The following is a 21,022-nucleotide window of genomic DNA, read 5'->3' as shown; positions in this document are numbered from 1 at the left end:
AATTCTAACCAAATGTCTTGCCTTACAGTATCCCATGTGTCTTTCCTCCTCCTGGTAAGTCATTACATTGGAAAAGAAAAAAAAATCAGCATTACTGATCAAGATTCTGAAAAAGCTGGAAAACATGCAATATAAATCATCTGTGGGCCTTCCACCTTCATGAAGGGACAGGTGTGGCTTCTCATATCTCTTTATTTGGTAGTCCCACTTGATCTTTATAATATTGTTACTTTTACTTTTTATTTTTTTAGTGTGTGAATTATTCTCTTTATTTACTTTTTATAATTATTGTGTGCATATATACATACATATCTACATACATATATACACATTTTTTGACTTTGCTTACTTTACTTTGTAACAATTCATATATGTCATTCCATGCTGCTATGTATTCATCACACATATCATTTCTTAGTACCCAAAAATATTCCATTACATTTTTTAGCCAGCCTCCAACTGATAGATATCTTTCTTGTTTTCAATTCTTAGCAATCACAAAAAAATGCTACTGAAATATTTTGGCATATATGGGGACTGTTTTCTTATTAATGGCTTTCTTGGAGTAAAATCTCAGTAAGAGATTCTCTGGTTCAAAGAATATGAAGATTTTTACTTTATTTGCATAATTTCAAATTGCTTTTCAAAATTTTTTTTCTATAATCTTTCCATGTCTCATTAATATTCAATCATTTTATTTTGTTTTGCAGTATTTATTTAGAGATGCCTGAATTAATTGACTAGATCTGGAGGCTATATTTCTTATTTGTGTTTTTCCTGTTGATTTATCTACTTATGTTCAGGGTTTGAATTTCTTCTTGAATCTTTGGTAATTTTTGGTCTTTTCCCTCCTCATTTACCTTATCATTAACTTCCTGATTCCCTCCCCTCTGATTGTGATTTCCTTGTGGCTTGAATCTCAAAGCATTTAAGCCTCCTGCTTCATTGGATTATTTATACTTCACTAGCTAGGTCTCTGCTTCAAGTGATTTTTGTTGGGTGATCAGAACTCACATCCAGTGGTTGCTGTCCTCTTTCCCTCAGGCTTAGTTGAGTGCTGCACAGCCCCCTTTATGCATAGAGTCCCATTCTTGGATTCTGTCTCACTCCCTCTGTTTCTCAGTTCTCTGGGTCAGTACCAGCAGTTCAGAATCTCTTTTCCTTAACATAATCAATTCAGAGCTTTGCTTTACTGGTATTTTTCAGGTTTCAGTCCCTGGTAAGCAACTGCTTGAGGGTCTATAGCCATGTTGGCTGTTGAGGTCCAAGCAAACTTCACAGCCTGGAGCTAAGTTTTCCCCAGCACTGGAAAGAGGGAAGGGGAACTTGTATGTAGGAATAGGTCTTGATGTAAGCCTGTGTTGTGTCCTTGGGTCTTTTAGTACACCATTACTTTTATAAACTTTCTTTGTATTCTGGGAATACTAGATAAAGCAAAAGTTGTTTTATATTTAGTGTATAATTTCTGTTTTGGAAAGGTTTGAGAAGTCAAAGGAATCAGGGAAAATGATGAGTCTGCCATGTTGTTGCTCATGGGACTTGGAAGTTTTATCTGATTTTGAATCATAGAACAGCACAATCCAAGGAACAAAATTTTAGGTGATCCAATGGAAAAAGATGTATGGTGGAAATAAGATGTATGGTGGAAAAAAGGAAGTTTAAAAGAAATGATCTAAAAATAGCACCAAGGAAAGTTATGATCAGAAAAGGAGTTCAAATGAGTAAAATGAGGAATCCTAGATGAATGAATAAGGCTACTAGCAATATAGGAATAGCCAAAAGCTAGCCTTATTTATATAGTACTTAAGAGTTATAAAATGTTTTTCATATTTTTGTGCCTCACAACCACCCTATGAGATAATTTCTACAACCAGTCAGCCAAGGACCATTTATTAAATTTCTATTATGAATGAGGCACTAGGTTCACTAGGAAATACATGGTAAAAACACAATCCTTCTCAGGTAGTTGAAAATGAAATGGGAGAAACAATATATATAAACAAACTATATATAAGATAAATTAGAGGTATTCATCAAAGGGAAGGCACAACCATTAGGGAAGATAAGGAAAGATTTTTTTGTAATAGATGGATTTTAGTTGGAACTTGAAGGAAACCAAGACAGGGATATGAGATGGGAGAGAATTCTAGGCATGGGAGACAGTTAGTGAAAATGTCAGGAGACAGAATGTGACAAAGACCAAAAAGACCCCAGGCATTAGATTTCAAAATACTGGTGTCAGGGGATATGGAGTAAGGTATAAGAAGTTTGGAAAGGTTAGGGGAAGGGTCAGATTATACTAAACATATTTGATCCCGGAGGTGATAGGGAGACTATTTGAATGCAGTCAGATCTGTGCTTTAATAGAAAGGACATTTTGGCCACAAAGATCATTATCCCTCCAAAAGACTAAATGACCTAGAAACCTAGAGTGTTTAGAGCAGATTATCGCACTTAGCTATAGAGCACAAAAGATCCATCACCAAGGGTATTTCTTAGGTAAAGAGAACAAGTACCAAATTGTGCCTCTGATCATTAGTGAAGAAGTCACAATCATTTTTATAGAACAACGATCCATGATTCACTTAGCCAGAATGAAAATCAAACAAAACATTTAGCACAAATATCACTGTCCTTACAAGGTCAATGTGGATGGGACATGTGATATATTCCTTATAGCTCACCACGGGAAGAGGAAAGAGGAAAGGCAGATATTTGACAGATGAAGTGATTTGGAAATACCCTAGAATTCTGCTATTGACTAAGAACATAAATTTGAGCATGACCATACAACAGTATATACATATTTTTCCATATGACTTTTCAAAGGATACCATGTTCTCTTATTTTTCTTACTAGGTCTTTATGTACTTTCCTTCCTGTTTAACTTATTGGATTATTAGAAGTCAGAAGTTCTCCATTTCTAGAATCAGGGCCACTTGCCCTCAGATCACTTCAACAGAAATACAAATCCACTTTATGTAGCCAGCCCTAGAACTTACTATATCACCATCCACCAAAGCATGTGGGTTTCATGCCAACTATCCTGATCATGCACCTATATCTCTCCCATCTTACCTCCTTTTAATCTCTTCACTTGGGAACAATCATCAAATCAATATTGCCATTACTACTGGAAAGGCTATGGCATCCTATTGCCCTTTGGTTCCACTAACTGTGGAACTTATTTAGTTACTTGTTGTCATTGTTATTGTGCATGTTTGTCCTTTGTTCCTGAAGAAGACCATGACACCAGGGAGGGATGCCATGACATGCATGTGAATTGGATTTAAGTGAGGAAGGACTATGCAAAGTCCTTTACTTTCCTCCTCCAGAGTCATCTGGGGCCAGTGGTTAGATGTGGATTAGGATGACTGGAGATGGCCTAGATGCAATGGGAGACCTTGGTCTTTTAAAGCTAAGGTCTTCCCTAGGTCACAGTTTGACTGAGACAATATCCATTCAATGAGTAAGGCTGGGTAAGAGAGAGATGAGACAAAGAGACCAAGAATGATCACTTATATTTCATTTTAAAAAAAGGAAATTAAACTAGAGGGCAAGACCCTTATGGTTTCTCAGTGATTAAAGCTGAAGAAATCCCTGTCACTGTCTAGACAAAAACCACTTATTTTAGCCTCCAGATGTCTACCCTTATTGGAATATGAACTTTTAAAGGAATGAGGCTTTTTTTCATATTTATGTTTGTATAGTGGGCAAACAGAGAGTGCTGGGCCTAAAGTCAGGAAGACTCATCTTCATCAGTCGAAATCTGGTTTCAGACATTTACTAGCTGTGTGATCCCGGACCATTTTCTTCAGTTTCTTATTTGTAAAATGAGCTAGAGAAGGAAATGGCAAACTACTTCAGTTTCTTTGCCACAAAAACCTTCAAATGGAGTCACATAGTCAGATATACCTGAAATAACCAAACATTTGTTCCCTAGCGCTTAACATGATGCCAAGAACACATTAATAAAACTATTAAATACCAATCAAGCATCTAATCTTCTAAACAATAACAAATGCATGGTGTTGCATAGCCATACTCTAAGAGGCTGTGGTCCTCAACTCTACCTGGCTCCAGGGCTCTGTCTTCCACTCTAGGCAGGGCTCCATATTACAAGTGGTGCTCAGCTGGGGTTTATCTTCAAGTAACTGGCAGTGAAATGGTCTCAGATTCCGGTGATCATGACTATTCACACATCGGGCCTCCCGGACCTTGATACCCCCACCACAATTTCGGGAGCACTGGAAGGGAACAAGAACAAAGAGAATGAGTGTTGGACAATCAGGATTTTGCCCACTTGTTTCATAGGCAATCTCTTCTCAGATTACAAGCTGTCCATGAGACTAATGGGAAATTCCTCCTTGTTTGAAGTTAAATGATATCACTTACTTTTAAGAAGAAAGAGTGTCTTAGTCTTAAATAAAATGTCTCAAAGGAACACAGAGAAATCAGAGCAACATTCTTTATCTGCTAATACAGACAATATGCATACTAGAAGAATATGCCAAATTTTGTGTTCTTTCAGTCCATTATATAGGACTAACCAAGAGACTGAAAAATGAACTTGAAACAAAGTAAATGGAAGTCTTCATAAATTTGTGTCTCTGGTCTACTTTTGACTCTGCTACAAAATGGCTTTCACTGATCCTCCTATGGAGGAGCAGTGGGCATGGACACATAGGTAGTTACTTCAAGTTCAGTGTGAAATTTAGTGAAATTTAGTTTTGCTTTTACATTTACATTTCACTCTTTTTCTCATTCCTGCTCCATGCCCAAAAAAGGCATAGGCTAGTAGAGACTGGAGTGCCAGCATGTCCTATAAAAATACTGATTCCTTTCCCTCCCTCTCTATCATCATCCTAAGATTTCCTAATCTTACAGTGGAAGTCATCGTACTTGTACTGTCCCTATGACAACCAGAGGCAGGATTCATCTGATCTGTGACCTATTCCTGACTTTAATATTTAGAAAGCCTATGACCACTTCTGGATCCAGTGCTACCCAGAAAGTAATTCAATACAGCACAAGGCAAACAGTCTGCCCTAGAACCAAATTTGGCAATTGTCTGCTAATGCTGATTTTAACTAATTCTCTAGTGTGAAATTCATAGAATTTTAGAGCATAGAAAGTACAACATTCTCATCTTACAGTTGAGAAAAATTGTGATTTCAGACATTTGCCTAAGGACCTAAAACTAGTGGGTGATGGAACCAGGACTCAAATCCTATTCTACTGACTTCAAGTTCAATGTTCCTTCTGTTCTATGTTATTTCTTTTAGACTTTGAATGCTGTCTATCTGCTTTCCTAGACTTATGGTACCTGTTATTTCCAGTTGTTTAAATAGTCATTCTTGAATTTGACCTCTAATCTATCTAGAGCTAAAGTCTGCTAGACATCTCTTGGTGACAAATTGTATCTCTCTCAGTTCCCAAAAGTCTTCAGCCACACAATGGCAACTCAAATAATGCTGAACAGTAGCTGCTAATTCATATTCTCCATGCCCCTTATTAGTGATAGTTAGGTCAATGCACTTTTTAATTAAGGAAGATGTACTCTTAACAAGGGCATGTCCTGGCTGCTATCATATCACTACTGTGATCATTTTGGTCCTGTGCTCTTCTCTCTAAAAAGATTAAAGTGGCTAGGAGAAGATGTGTTGTGGCAGAGATATATCAATGACTCTTTTTTTTAGAAAGATTTTATTTATTTTGAGTTTTACAATTTTTCCTCTAATCTTGCTTCCCTCCCCCCACCTCCCACAGAAGGCAGTCTGTTATCTTTACATTGTTTCCATGGTATGCATTGTATATCAATGACTTTTAAGGTACTGATAGGGAGAGAGAGAGAGAGAGAGAGAGAGTTTACACTCTGTCCTTTCATCAAAGGATTTCTTCTTCCAAGAGGTTCAGTGGAAAGGGTACTGGATCTGGAGTCAGAAAACCTCGATTCAATTTGTTATTTCTCTCTCTCTCTCTCTCTCTCTCTCTCTCTCTCTCTCTCTCGTCTTGGAGAAATATTTCAAAAATATTCTAGCTTTTCAAGTCCTAGGGTATATCTCAGAAAGACAGTGAGAAAGTAGACAGGAGACAGAAAGGTGGTTCTCACTTCCTGTAAATACAGTGTGTTTGTTTTTTCATGGGGGAAAAAAGGAAAGAAAGAACAACCCTTACCAGATAACTCAAAAAGCACAATGTAAAACTTCCATTTCTCTGAAGTTCAATTAGCATAGGAAAAAATTACCAATTTAAAATTAGCACCAGAACAAAGGAGGAAATATAGTAATAACTTCCACACAAAGCAGTCATTTGTCTCCCACAAACAGACCACAAGTATGACAATACAAAAAGAAAAGAAAGTGAGAACTCTTTTTAATCTATGACATTCATAGATTAAGAAGTCATCTGGTTTTTTCCCTACTTGTTCACACAATCTCTTCTTAAATTTAATTTTAAACTTAGTATTTTTTTGTGAAAAAGTATGTTTATTAACAAAGAGAAATGAAACATCAATAAACTAAAGACAATAATTGACTAAGATGTTCCCTAGCTATCTTACTTTATTACATTCTCAAAAGCTCCAAGATTGGGTTAGTGAGAGGGAAGTGATGACATATTAAATCATTCCACTCCTTAAACTATTTTATCTTTGTGTACTGAATGCCAATTGCCTAAGTTCATCTCCACAGCACCCAAATAAGTGTCTTTTTAAAAAAAAAATCTATGTGCTTCCTAATGAAAGAGGACATGGATCATACAGAGGGCAGGGACTGGACTAATGAAAATGGTTAACGATGTAACCATTGCTACTGACCAGGTCCAATAATTTTCCAGCTACTGAAGTGCAGTTACTCAAATGATATAATTTCCAAACCAAATCAAGTTAGAATGACAAATGTCACTGGCTGGAGCCAGTGGTGAGACTGAAATGAAATCACAACTCTCTCTTCCTGGAATTTTTATGATTTATGAAATCATTTTAATATGATCCCAGGTTAAATTCATTAACAGTGGGTGGTTCAAAACCATGGTAACCATTTCCCCTAGCTTTGCATTCCCTAGGCTTTTTCTAATGCTCTCTTAAAGTAAAAACAATAACAACAACACAAAACCAAAGAAAACTGCCCAAGATATTAAATCTAACCCAATAAGCAGAATAGATGCTTAGCTTATCACAATATTCCTGCCTCATTCTCACAGAGAAACACTGGTCTTAAAGACTTATTAAAGGGATGTCCTAAGAGAAGTTGAAGGGTAGCATAAAAGTCACTCCAGACAATTATCTAGTATCATTTGAGATCTAAAATCAGTAAGTTTCAAGGATAAAGATTTGTTGATTGTGGTCATTCCTCTCCATAGTCTTGGATTCTATTATTTTCATCACCTTTCCCCTCTTTAATTCTTCATTCTAAATGATCTGAATCTACTAAATGTATCTTTTGGAGAAACATTCCATTGATTAAGTGTTTGATACTGAGGAAAAGTTTCAGAAAAGTTTCCTCTTGAAGGTAGTAGAAGGGGCATAAATAATATATCTTGAATAGAAGGGTAGAACTAGGGGTGACAATTTACCAAATGAAAACAACATTATGAAAAAAACAACTACAAAAGACTTTAGAACTCTGATTATTATAATGATAAGCCTTGAATGAAGTGGGCTGAAAATGAATCATGCAACCCACCTCCTACTAAAGAGGTGAAGGATTTTAAATCTTAGGAAATGACATACATTTTTTTATGGTCCATGGGGGGAACAGAATAAAGCAGTGGGAGAGATAGACATTTTCTTATTTAGGAATTATCCAGTTCTTCACAACTCCCCACAAATGATGCTGCCACTGTGAATAATTTATGAGAAAATAACTGAAACAAACTATAAAAACTGATCACAAGAGAACAGAGTTTAGTTAGTGCTCTAAGGACATCTTAGGCAATCAGATTTCACTGAAACTCTGGTCAGAACCCTTGATCAGGTGGGATCTACCCAGAATAGGGCTGAAGTTTGAAATTTTTCCACCATCTAGCCAGAGACAGCTTTCCTATTTACAAACCTGGGTCAGAATTAGTCAAAAATGATCTGAGGAAGAACAGAGGAGATGTTAACCTCCCCCCCAGCGGGGGTGGGGGCGGGGGAAGCAAAACAGCTGATGCAGTAGCTGGGATAAACATGAATACTACTGTTTCCCAAGGGAGGAAGGGAAAGATGAACTAGGCAGAGTATGTAGCTACTTAGAGGTTTTCTTTAAAGCAGGGAATTCTTAGCTGTTTTTACACCTTGAACCTCTTTGGTGAATTCTGGTGAAGCTTATGGACCTCTTCTTAGAATAAGAACTGTTGCAAAATGACATAGGTCAATAAATAGGAATATTAGGTATTCAGTCTACCAACCTCCCTGTCCCAAATGTTTTTGATATTCATTAAGATTATTAGTTTCACTATTTGATACATTTCATAAATTAAAAGAATATTCCTTTAAAATTTTAATATTTCTGGCAAATACAGGGAAAGATCATATTTTTTAAGTCATAATTTATTGATTTGTTTTTCCAACTGCATGTAAAGATAGTTTTCAACATTAATTTTTTGTTAAGATTTTGAGTTTTTCTTCCTCCATCTCTTCTACCTATAATAGTGAGTAATATGATATACTTATATGTGTATAACCATATTAAACATATTTCCATGTTAGTCAAGTCATTATTTACCCAAATTTCTTTCCTTTGAACATAGAATGTAAGGTATCAGAGGTTAACTGATCCCAAATTCCCCTCATATTAGATCTATTTTTTTTGTTTGTTTGTTTTTGCAGGACAATGGGGTTAAGTGACTTGCTCAAGGGAAGACAGCTAGTAATTATTAAGTATCTGAGGTTGGATTTGAACTCAGGTCTTCCTGACTTCAGGTCTTCCTGACTCCAGGCTCTATCCACTGTCTATATTAGTTCTTTCTGCATCATGATCTATCTATGCAGGTCTTGTTACAAATTTTCCAGAAAGAGGTGAAAATTCTTAATTCTCTAGGCAGTCCATTTTATTTTTAGCTAATCTTAGCTGTTAAAAAGATTTCATGAATCAAGCAAACATTTGTCTATCTCTGCAACTTGCACCAATTATCCTTAGCTCTTCCCTTTGAGGATGAATATACACAATTTTGGTCCCTCTTCAATGGTGACAACATTTCAGATCCCTGAAGACAGCTATAATGTTTAAGTCTGATCTTCTCTAGACTAAATACACCCAGGTCCTTATACTGATCCTTAAAAGGCATGAACTCAAACTCTCTCACCATTCTAATTTATCCAAAAGCAAGAGGGTACAGTGAATGGAGGTACAGTGAGTGACCAGACCTGGGTTCAGAAAAATCCAAGTTAAAATCTGGCCTTAAACATTTAGTAGATGTTTGACCCTGAGAAAGTTATTTAACCCTGTTTGCCTTGGTAAACTGGAGAAGAATACAGCAAGAAAACAACTGGGGCCATGAAAAACTCTTCAAGGAAATGAATGAACAATAACAACAAGTAAGACAACCAACTATTTTGTAATGGTATTTAACTCCTTTATCCTTTCCATAGTTCTAGTATCTTTCTGTAAAGCCCAGATTTGAGCATAACACTCCAAACATGATCTGTCCAGAGAGGAGTATAGAGAACCTTTCAACTTTGTATCCCTGAATAATATGTACCTCTGAAGACTATTATGAATGACTTCTGCCATACTTTTGCCATGTTAAATTTATAAAATTAATTTATGAATGCAAATGTAAGATATATTTATTTCTATTACATTCCAAATTATTAGATTCAGTAAAATACTGTAGTTATTTAAGATCTTGACTCTCCTTCAATGTGTTAGCTATTCCTCCCATCTTTGTGTCATCTCCAATTTTGAAAAGCATATTGTCTATCTTTATTCAAACCATTTAAAAAATTGAATAGCACAGAATCAAGAATGGATACCTGCAAATTTCCACCTCCTACTACTTGATATAAGATCATTAATTGCTTTTTTTGTCACATCCAAGTTAGAATGACAAATGTCACTGTCATTTATGAATTGTAGAAATTATAGAAAATACAATTCTCTCTCTCTTTCCAGAAGACTATCATGAGAGACTGTCATTAACTAAGTTGTAAGATATTCCTTTTGACCAAATACAGCATCCATTCCTACTAAAAACACTAGAGAGTGTAGGAATAAATGGACTGTTCCTTAGAATAATTAGCAGTATCTATTTGAAACCATCAACAAGCATTATATTCAATGGGGAGAGGCTAGAGGCATTCCCAATAAGATCAGGGGTGAAACAAGGGTGCCCATTATCACCACTACTATTCAATATCATATTAGAAATATTAGCTTCACCAATTAGAGAAGAAAAAGAAATTGAAGGAATTAGAATTGGGAAGGAAGAGACAAAACTCCCACTCTTTGCAGATAACATGATGGTCTACCTAGAGAATCCCAAGAAATCATCCAAAAAACTACTAGAAACAATGAGCAATTTTAGCAAAGTTGCAGGTTATAAAATAAACCCTCATAAATCCTCAACTTTTCTATATATGTCTAGCAAGATACAGCAGGAAGAGCTAGAAAGAGAAATCCCATTCAAAGTAACCTCAGAGAATATAAGATACCTGGGAGTCTATTTGCCAAGACAGATTCAGAAACTTTTTGAAAACAATTATAAAACACTTCTCACACAAAGTAAATCAGATTTAAATAACTGGGCAGATATCAGCTGCTCATAGATAGGTAGAGCTAATATAATAAAAATGACAATTCTACCAAAACTAAACTACCTGTTTAGTGCCCTACCAATCAAAATTCCAAAAAAATTACTTTAATGAGTTAGAAAAAAGTGTAAGTAAATTCATATGGAGAAATAAAAAGTCAAGAATTTCCAGGAATTTAATGAAAAAAAGTACAAAAGAAAGGGGCTTAGCCCTACCTGATCTAAAATGATATTATAAAGCATCAGTCATCAAAACTGTTTGGTATTGGCTAAGAAATAGAGTGTTGGACCAGTGGAATAGACTAGGTGCAAAAGCAGGAGATGATTATAGTAATCTGCTCTTTGATAAACCCAAAGAGTCCAGCTATTGGGATAAAAACTCTCTCTTTGATCAAAACTGCTGGGAAAATTGGAAGTTAGTATGGAAGAAGAAACTTAGATTAGACCAACACCTAACACCCTTTACCAAGATAAGATCCAAATGGTTACAGGATTTAGACATAAAAAACAATACTATAAGCAAATTAGAAGATCAAGGACTAGTTTACCTGTCAGATCTATGGAAAGGGGAGCCGTTTATGACTAAGGAAGAGTTGGAGAACATCACCAAAAACCTACTAGATGATTTCATTTACATTAAATAAAAAAGTTTTTGCACAAATAAAACCACTGCAACCAAGATCAGAAGAAAAGTAGTAAATTGGGAAACAATCTTTACAACTAATGATTCTGACAAAGGACTCATTTCTAAAATATACAGAGAACTGAGTCATATTTTTAAAAAGAAAAAGCCATTCCCCAATTGACAAATGGTCAAAGAATATGCAAAGGCAATTTACAGATGAGGAGATCAAAGCAATCCATAGCTATATGAAAAATTGCTCTAAATCATTATTAGAGAAATGCAAATTAAAGCTTTTCTGAGATACCACCTCACAGCTCTCAGACTGGCCAATATGACCAGAAAGGATAATGATCATTGTTGGAAGGGTTGTGGAAAATCTGGGACACTATTACAATGTTGGTGGAGTTGTGAACTCATCCAACCTTTCTGGAGAGAAATTTGGAGCTACGCCCAAAGGGCAACAAAAATAAGCATACCCTTTGACCCAGCAATACCACTTCTGGGTCTATACCCTGAAGAGATGATGAAAAAGGGTAAAAACATCACTTGTACAAAAATATTTATAGCAGCCCTGTTTGTGGTAGCAAAGAATTGGAAATCAAGTAAATGTCCTTCAATTGCAGAATGGCTTAGCAAACTGTGGTATATGTATGTCATGGAACACTATTGTTCTATTAGAAACCAGGAGGGATGGGATTTCAGGGAAGCCTGGAGGGATTTGCATGAGCTGATACTGAGTGAGATGAGCAGAACCAGAAAAACACCGTACACCCTAACAGCAACATGGGAGTGATGTTCAACCTTAAAGGACTTGCTCATTCCATCAGTACAACAATTGAGAACAATTTTGGGCTGTCTGCAAAGGAGAATGCCATCTGTATCCAGATAAAGAACCATGGAATTTGAACAAAGTTCAAGGACTACTACCTTTAATTTAGGAAAAAACCCAGATATCTTATTGTCTGATCTTGTTATCTCTTAGACTTTTTGTCTCTTCCTTAAGGACATGATTTCTCTCTCATCACACTCAATTTGGATCAATGTACAACATGGAAACAAAGTAAAGACTGACAGATTGTTTTCCATGGGGGGGGGAGGGAAGTAAGATTGGGGGAAATTGTAAAACTCAAATAATATCTTTAATAAAAAAAGGAAAAAATGTAAAAAAAAGATTACTCAGCTTCAGCTCATTGAGAGAATGGAAGTTCTGATTCATAGGAAGAAAGGAAAGTGAGGGAAGAAATTTTGGCACTAAAGGGCAGCTAGTTGCATAGTGGATAGAGCACCAGTCCTGGAATCTGGAGGAATTGAGTTCAAATCTGACTTCTGTCACTTAATAATTGCCTAGCTGTGTGATCTTGGGCTAGTCACCTTACCCCCTTGCCCTGCAAAAATAAAAAAAACCCTATATATCACTAAAATAGGAAGGAAAGTCAGGTATTATGAGGGGGGCTTTGGGTGTACAAGGGCAAGATGAGGGTACTGGACATCTAAATAGTGGAAGAGAAAAAGGATCAAGTGATATACAAAATGTATGTAAATGGGAGATAAAAGAATGCCAAAGACTAATTTTACTTCCTTTCCAATTTTTCTAGGCACTTCATCATCCCCTTCATCCAGATAACAGATGAGAAACTGTCCCTCTCTTGGGAAAATAGATACCAAGATGGAGGAAGATACCAAGAAGTGTCTATGACTGTACTTTGTTGAACAGAGGTGGTAAGGATTTATTGGGGACCTCCAGTTAGTTTCTTACAACATGAAATTCTTTTTTTGATAAGGATCTGCCCATAAATCAAGAGACAATTTCCTTTCCCAAGATCTTCTCTATTCCTCATTTGCTACCTAAAATGTTAGGAACTTTCCCATCATTGCTGATTAACATCTAATTTTGCCTGTTCTGCTCTCTCCTCTCCACTCCACTCCACCCCACCCTTCACATGTTCTCATTATCTCAGATGGCTGACATCTGTGAATAATCATGTCAATCACTGGATTGGAAAGGAGAGAGGCAATACCATACTAGAAAAAGGGGAAGCATGATTAAAATAAAGTTCTAAGTGATTATAAAACAAAGACTAGCCTGATTTGGGAATTTGTTCCTCTATAGCTATGGGGCTTTAGAGCTAAGGGGATATGATGATCTGGAGAATACATTCAAGAGTAGAGTCACCGCTGTAAGGTCAGTCCCAGATTAGGAGGCAGGGCAAAGGCAGTATTGGCAAGTTCTCTATTTATCCGACTCAACCTGTTTCCAAGAAGCTTCAGACATTTTACAACTGTTTGCATTCCTTTGTTTATGCACAGGGGAAGTCATACCACATTAGATCCAGAGGCATCCTTTACTTCCTGACTCTGATAAAGTCATTGGATCTGAAACCACCCAGATTCATCAAGAACAATGGGTCATGAAAAAAAGGAAGCAGTATTAGACCTGAAACTGGTTAGAATAAACAATTTTCTATTACTAATACAGGACTATTATTTAATTCTGACTGAACCATTTAAAAGGAACAGCATATCCAAATGATCATCTCTACCCCATCCTTAAAAAAACCTTCAATTAATCGCAACATCCCTTCTAACTATAGTCCTATAGCTTTCCTCCTCTTATGGGGGAAAAAACCAGCTCCTTGAGAAAGCCATCATTGTCTCAGGGTTCCCTCTTCTAAATATCTACTTGACCCTCAATAAACTGGCTTTTGGTCTTATCATTCTTTTGAAACTGCTCTTCCTAAAGCTACTGGTGATCTCTTCATTGTCAAATCTAATGAATTTTTCTCAGTCCTCACTCTTTTCAACCTTTCTAAAGTCATTCAAACTATTAAATACATTCTTGTATAACTCTGTAAGGTTTTCATGACAGATATTTTTCTTATATGACTACCCCCTCTTAGTTTCCTTTTATTAGTTCTTTATTCATGTACACAACCTTTAAGGTTATTTACTAAACACTTTTCTTTTTTTCCTGTATACACTCTCTTATTAATATTATCAGCTTCCATTTCTTTTCATTTATCTGCACTTGATTCCCAGGTCTATATAGCTGGATCTTCTCTCTCTCTCTCTCTCTCTCTCTCTCTCTCTCTCTCTCTCTCTCTTTCTCTCTCTCTCTCTCTCAAGCATCACCATTTTCTGATATCTTTCTCAAACTATTTGCCCTATAAGTAACTCAAACTCAAAATGCCCAAAATATAACTATCTTTCTCTTTAAACTCTTTTCTTTTGAATCTTCCTTATTACTATTGAGGAGACCATCATTATCCCCTTCATCTAGGTTCATAACCTTGGTGCCATTTTTGTGCCATCTCTCACTCACATATCCAAACAATTGCCATACCTTGTCCTTTCTAACTTCAGAACAAAATATCCTTTTCTATTAACTCAGTTATCACCTTAAATAAGTCTCTAATCTCTTTTTTACATAGACTACTGTAATAATCTTCTAGTTGGTTTTCTCAACATGAGACTTCAATCTATCCTGAACTCAATAGCCAAAATAATTTTTTCTAAAGGGTATGCCCTCTGCTCAGTAAAACCCAATGGCAACTTTTAGAGATAAATTCAAAATGGTAAAGGAAGCACTCTGACCAAGCTCTCCCAATAATCCTTTCAAACAACTTTAAAATAATTCCTCAAATAAGATTCTGGAGTGGGAGAGCCAAAAAAAGATCAGAGAGATTTCAGCCCAAGACAACTTAAAAGGTCAATGGATAAGTCTGTGCCACCATAGTAGGTGTTGGACTAGATCCACATGTCAGTAACACCAGTTGGGGACTTTGAAGGTGGTGAAAGCAAGCAGTAGCAACTTTGAGAAGCTCCCATAGATGGTAAGGGAATCTGGGAACTGGTCAGAAAGACATTATAAGAAGTGACCCTGTGTTAGTACTGGGGCGAAGACCAGGCACTCTTGACAACTCTGTTGTTCATACTCACTTCCAGGATGCAGTGCCAGGAAAGGAGTGCATTTGGTCACAAGGAAAAAGGGGCCCTGAGGAGCAGAACTACTTCTAGTCACAAGGGAGTAGAGGCAATAGTGCTGTGGCTGCAAAGGATCAAAGACCTTTCCTGGGTAAGGAATAGAGTAAAAACCAGGAATGCAGTGGCCACACTTACCTCCCCCCAACCCCCCATCACATCACCTTGGAATCACTGAAAACTTTCATCTCCTTTCCAGAATTTGTTTTGAAAAGAGTAGTGCAAAATATCCAGAAGTTTGAGACAATGCAAGTAGAAGCTAAAGCCTCCATGAGATATGATATATTAAAACAGAGTCAAAAGAATGAAAAAGAAGAAATTGTGAAATTTCTTATCAGAAGAACAACTGCCTTGGCAAACTAATCCAGGATAGATCATTTAAGAATTACTGAACTAACTGAAAGCCATGATTAAAAAAAAGTCACTGGGAATAATATTTTATGAAATTATCAAGGAAAACTTCCCTGATAAAAATAAAATAGAAATGGAAAGAATTCAACTAGTCATCTCCCCCAAAAAATCTCAAAATAAAAACCCTAAGGAATATTAGAGCCAAATTCTAAATCTCCTAGATCAAAGAGAAAATTCTTCAAATGAAAGAAACCATTTAAATACTGAGGAACCATAGTCAGGATCACACAAGTTTTAGTACTTACCATGCTAAAAGAAAGAACAACTTAGAATATGTTATTTCAGAAGGCTAAGGATCTAGGATTACAACCAAAAATAACCTGAGTTTAATACTTCAGGAAGACTTTTAAACATTTCTGATTAAAAGGCCAGAGTTGAACAGAAATTTTGACTTTGAAATACAAGATTCAGGAGAAGTATAAAAAAAGCTAAGAATGAAAGAGAAATTATAAAGAACTCAAGGTTATATCTACCAAATGGCAGAGCATCCAAATTCTTAAAGGGAAATTAGAAATGCTGATTAGGATGTGAGAAAATAGGGACACTAAAGTTATCTTTTGTGGCAGCAAAGAATTGGAAACTCAAGGGATAACCATCAATAGGGCAATTACTGAACAAGAAGTGATATAAGATTTTAATGGAATTTTTTTGTATTGTATGATAAGATAAGTAGCTTATCTATGAAGACTTAAATGGACTAATACAAAGCAAAGGAAGCAGAACCTGGAAAACTTTCTACAAAGTAAAGGGAATATTGTAAGGCTTATAAATTATGAAAGACTTAATTATTCTGATCAAAGCAATGATCCTAGACAATTTCAAATAACCCATGATAATAAATGCTATCCACCTACAGAGAGAGAACTCTTAAGTTCAAACTGAAGCATGCTTAATTCACTTTATGTTTCTTGCTTTTTTACTTTTTTTAAACAAAATGGTTAATATGGAAATTGTATGACTTCACACACACATATATTATATCATATTGCTTTGTTTTATCAATGTGTCAGGAAGGGAGAGAATTTAAAACTCAAAATATTAAGAAATGAATGTTACAATAGATAAAAATAAAGCCAGATGGTTTCCATTAATTTCCAGGATCAAATATAAAGTTCTTTGTTATTTAAAACCCTTCATGGACTAGTTCCTTTCTCTCTTCACAGGTATCTTAAACTTCTTCTGCATGCTCTATAATGCAGCTGAAAGAGTGACCTACTATTCCTTGAAAATAAAATTGCATTTCCTGTTTGTAACCTTTGCATTCTCTGTCACTCATATCTGCAATGCTGTGCCCTCACATACTCACTGTTTCACTAAGCTTTCTTCAATAGTCAGGTGTTTAAATGTTGCTCGAGTGTGGGGATGATTTTTGGCTTTACAAATTCTAAATAACTGCCTTTTGATTTACTGCTTAATGGAAGGACAAAGAATAGTCTTCGTTCTTACATTTTTATGCATCTTGCTGGATTTGGGGTTTGTGAGTGTGTGAGAGTCTGCATGTGTAAGTGTGTGTGTGTATGTGTGATTGTGTGAGTGTATGTATGTGTGTGTGTGTGTGTGTGTGTGTGTGTGTGTGTGTGTGTGTGTGAGAGAGAGAGAGAGAGAGAGAGAGAGAGAGAGATTGGGTGAATGTATGTGTGAGTGTTTTGCGAAAGAGTGTGTGTGTGTGTTCTGCTTTTCTGCTTTCCTGTGAATCTTTGGGGAGTCATTCATCAAGCACAAGCTGAATTCTGACTACCTGGCTCCAGGGTCCCACTTTCCAGCTTGCACAGGGTCGCAGGTGACATCTCTTGGCGGGGTCGGGTCTCTGAATGGACTCACAGTCAGTGTCGATCTGAGTGCTGCATTCCACGTGTCTCCAAAGAGCACCCAAGCCACAGGTGGTTGAACACTACGGGAGAGAAAAAGGAAGGTTGGCAGAGCAAAGTAAACAGTAACTTCAAGCAGAAGCAACATTGAAACTCCTGGCTTCAAATGAATGGCACAGACTCATCTTGCCCCAAGAAACAGGATGAAGCACTAGCCTCTCTTCTCTACAGGAAGGCCATGAGATAAAGTTGCTTTCTTAGATGTTTGTTTGGATTGTTATTTGTGTTAAAAGGGAAAGACAGTAAGGGAGAGGAAGGTTATCAGTAAATAATTGTTGGGTAAAAAAGATCAGTCAGTGTTTCAAGAAATTAATTCAGACATCTCACTGGAAGGTCAAATCTTGAAGCTGAAGCTTAAATACTTTGGTCACATAATGAGAACATGGGACTCACTGGAAGAGGCCGTGGTGTTGGAAAGATTGAGGCAAGAGGAGAAGGGGATGGCAGAGGATGAGATGTATAGAGAGGGTCATGGAAATAATGAACCTGAGCTTGGAGAGACTTTGGGAGATCATGTAGATAGAAGGGTCTGGTATAATATGGCAAAATGAGGGTGTTGCTTTACATGATCTCTGAGATCTGTTCTAATTTCTACATCCTATGATTCTATAAATAAAGGAAACTATCCATTTATGGATAGTTCTTTTGAGATATCATGGATATGAACCAATCATAAAAATTCTGATAGATCTCTTTTTTACATTACCTTTTTTTTTGTAGGGGGGGTGGTCACAAAGAATCCTTAGTTCAGGAAGTTGATCATAAATTCCAAATGTTAATCCTGGAAGAGACCTTTAAAGAGGATCATGTTTGACCCCCTCATTTTCTAGGTGAGAAAACTAAGGCATAAAGAGATGAAATGACTAGTTCAGGGCCACAAAGATAATTGATCACTAGTCTGCTCTAAGGGCAAAGAGAGATGCAAAGATTTTCCAAGAGGGGCACAGCAATCCAGAAGCAGGGCAGAGATAGGAGCTTCAAATTCAATGACAATTTCCTGTCCTGTTTCCATACTTCCCTGTGTCATATATTTATTGAAAATGAATTCATGCTGTTTCTGGTGTTCTGAATTTTGTTTTTTCTGTGGGCATAAAGAAATATATTCAATTGCTCTTGTCATTTTTGATTAAGGCATCAACTGAAAAAGAAACAGTCAATATGCAGGGATGGCACAAGGAAAGATTTAGAATGTAATTGAAAGTAAATAGGACCTTGACAAATATCTTTCATATTAAATTTGGTACAAGTTAGAGGGGCATTGATGGGAGGATGTCTCCCCATTAGGTTGTTCAATGAAGAAAAGAAGAAAAGGTGGATAATTGTTACGTACAACCTCAGTCAAAATTTTACAAGGGAAAATGTAAGTTTAAATGGAAATCAATTCCATTGATATGGCTCATTGTTAGGTTAAGGAAAAACTACTAGCATTTTCAGAAATGGGACTAATGTTGGGAGCTGCATCAATATAATGGAAGATGCATTTGCAAGATCATGGACCATTCATTCCATATAACCATGCCCCATGACAACAACATGGTTGAGGTGACTGTCTCAGATGTGAGTAAAACTCTTATAACTAACAGTCAACAATAAGAAATTCCAAATTGGATTTTGTCAACCAAATGATCAAGATTCTTTCTGCCAGTTTTATCTCTTTTACTAATTACATCATTGTCTAGGAGTGATTCAATGGAGGAGTGATCAAGATTTCTTAAGAAGAGGCAACCCTGGTATTTTCTTTCTTCTGACACCCTTGTAGTTGTGATAGACCAATTTTCATTCCCCAGTCAGAGTGCCTATGGTGGGCGATGTCTCCTAGGTCTAGTACAATAACTAAAATCTTTTTGTATGCAAAATAGCAACCCATTCTTCTTGGTTTTGCATCTCAAGGTCTATAAGCTATCTAATAATAATGATTACAATAATTTGCATATTTATAGTACATTAAAGTTTACAAAGGGATATATATGTATATATATATATGTTATCTCATTTGAGCCTCACTGAGAGATAGATACCATTATTATACCAACTTTAAAGATGAGAAAACTAAGGTTAAATGACTAATCCAGGATCACATAGTTAATAAGTGTCTCAAGGAGGATTTAAACTCAGGTCTTCCTAACTCCCAGTCTAATCCTCTAGCCACTATGCCACCTAGCTGCCTGCAATTCAGAGTAGTCATCAAGACTAACAGATAACTTATGCTAAAGTTTCTTAGATCATTTTCATTAAGCATCAATTAACATTTCTTGAAAGTATTCTCACTCCTTAAAACTGAATCAGTCACCTGATTCACCAGAGATACAAAGGAAGGGAACACTGAGCAATCCAGGTCAATTTATTCTGAATAGCAATCCCTACTATAACATTCCTAACAAATTGTCATTCAGTCTATGACTGAAGACCTCTAATGAAAAGAAACTACTCTTCTACTCTTCGAAGTAATCCATTTCACTTTTGGGTAGCTCTCATTGTTAGGAAGTCTCACTTTCAAATCTTATTCTATCTCACTGTAATTTTTTCTCATTGTTCTTAATTGGGGCTGAGCTAAATGAGTTTAATCTGTTTTTGCGTGACTACCTGACCAAATTTGAAGATAGCTGTTATATTTCCTTTTCTCTTCTATAAGCTCAAACATCCTAAGTTGCTTCAATAGATCCAGTTATGGCATATTATCTAGGGTTCTCAACATCTGCACCCTATGGTAGACACATGTCAGATTATCAATATCTCCTACAAGGTAGTGCTCAGAATTATAGAGGTAATCTCACTAGGAGGTGATTAGCAGACCAAGGTGCCTAGGATCACAGATTTGGAGCTTTTAGGCCATGGAATACAAGAACTTCATTTCAGCAAAGTCCAAAGAGGCTTATTCAAAGTTAAATGGTTAATAAGTAGTTGGATGGGGGTGGCTAGGTGGCGCAGTGGATAAAGCACCAGCCCTGGAGTCAGGAGTACCTGGGTTCAAATCTGCTCTCAGACACTTAACAATTACCTAGTTGTGTGGCCCTGGGCAAGCCACTTAACCCCATTTGCCTTGCAAAAACCTTAAAAAAAAAAGTAGTTGGGTGGCAATTTGATCCCAGGTCCTCTGATGAGAAGTCTATCAAGCTTTACATTGTACCACCTTGACTACTGTACTTTAGTAAATCCCTTATTTGCTAAAAAGACATATTATTTATTGTGGATTCAAGGTTTTTTAAATATTGTCTGGGATGGTGTTAAGTTTCTCAACTGCCAAATTCAACTCTTCTTTTTTTTTTTTTTAAGTTTTTTTGGCAAGGCAAATGGGGTTAAGTGGTTTGTCCAAGGCCACACAGCTAGGTAATTATTAAGCGTCTGAGGCCGGATTTGAACTCAGGTACTCCTAACTCCAGGGCTGGTGCTCTATCCACTGTGCAAC

General features: G+C 36.4%; 1 protein-coding gene across 5 annotated transcripts in view; it reads right to left on the bottom strand.

Moving 5' to 3' along the window:
* ADAMTS12 (ADAM metallopeptidase with thrombospondin type 1 motif 12) overlaps positions 1–21,022 on the bottom strand; it is a 534,583-nt gene that overhangs the window by 40,353 nt on the left and 473,208 nt on the right. For all 5 annotated transcript variants that reach the window (XM_074208421.1, XM_074208422.1, XM_074208424.1 and 2 more), the window contains 2 exons: positions 17,487–17,639; positions 4,074–4,247 (listed from right to left, as the gene is read on the bottom strand). In XM_074208421.1, coding sequence (XP_074064522.1) covers positions 4,074–4,247; positions 17,487–17,639 — 327 coding nt within the window. The remainder of the gene's footprint in view (positions 1–4,073; positions 4,248–17,486; positions 17,640–21,022) is intronic.

This window comes from Macrotis lagotis, chromosome X (genome assembly GCF_037893015.1).
Source record: "Macrotis lagotis isolate mMagLag1 chromosome X, bilby.v1.9.chrom.fasta, whole genome shotgun sequence".
Lineage (NCBI taxonomy): Eukaryota > Metazoa > Chordata > Mammalia > Peramelemorphia > Peramelidae > Macrotis > Macrotis lagotis.
Note: the sequence above shows the minus strand (reverse complement) of the source record. Positions and strands in the feature narration are given on the sequence as shown.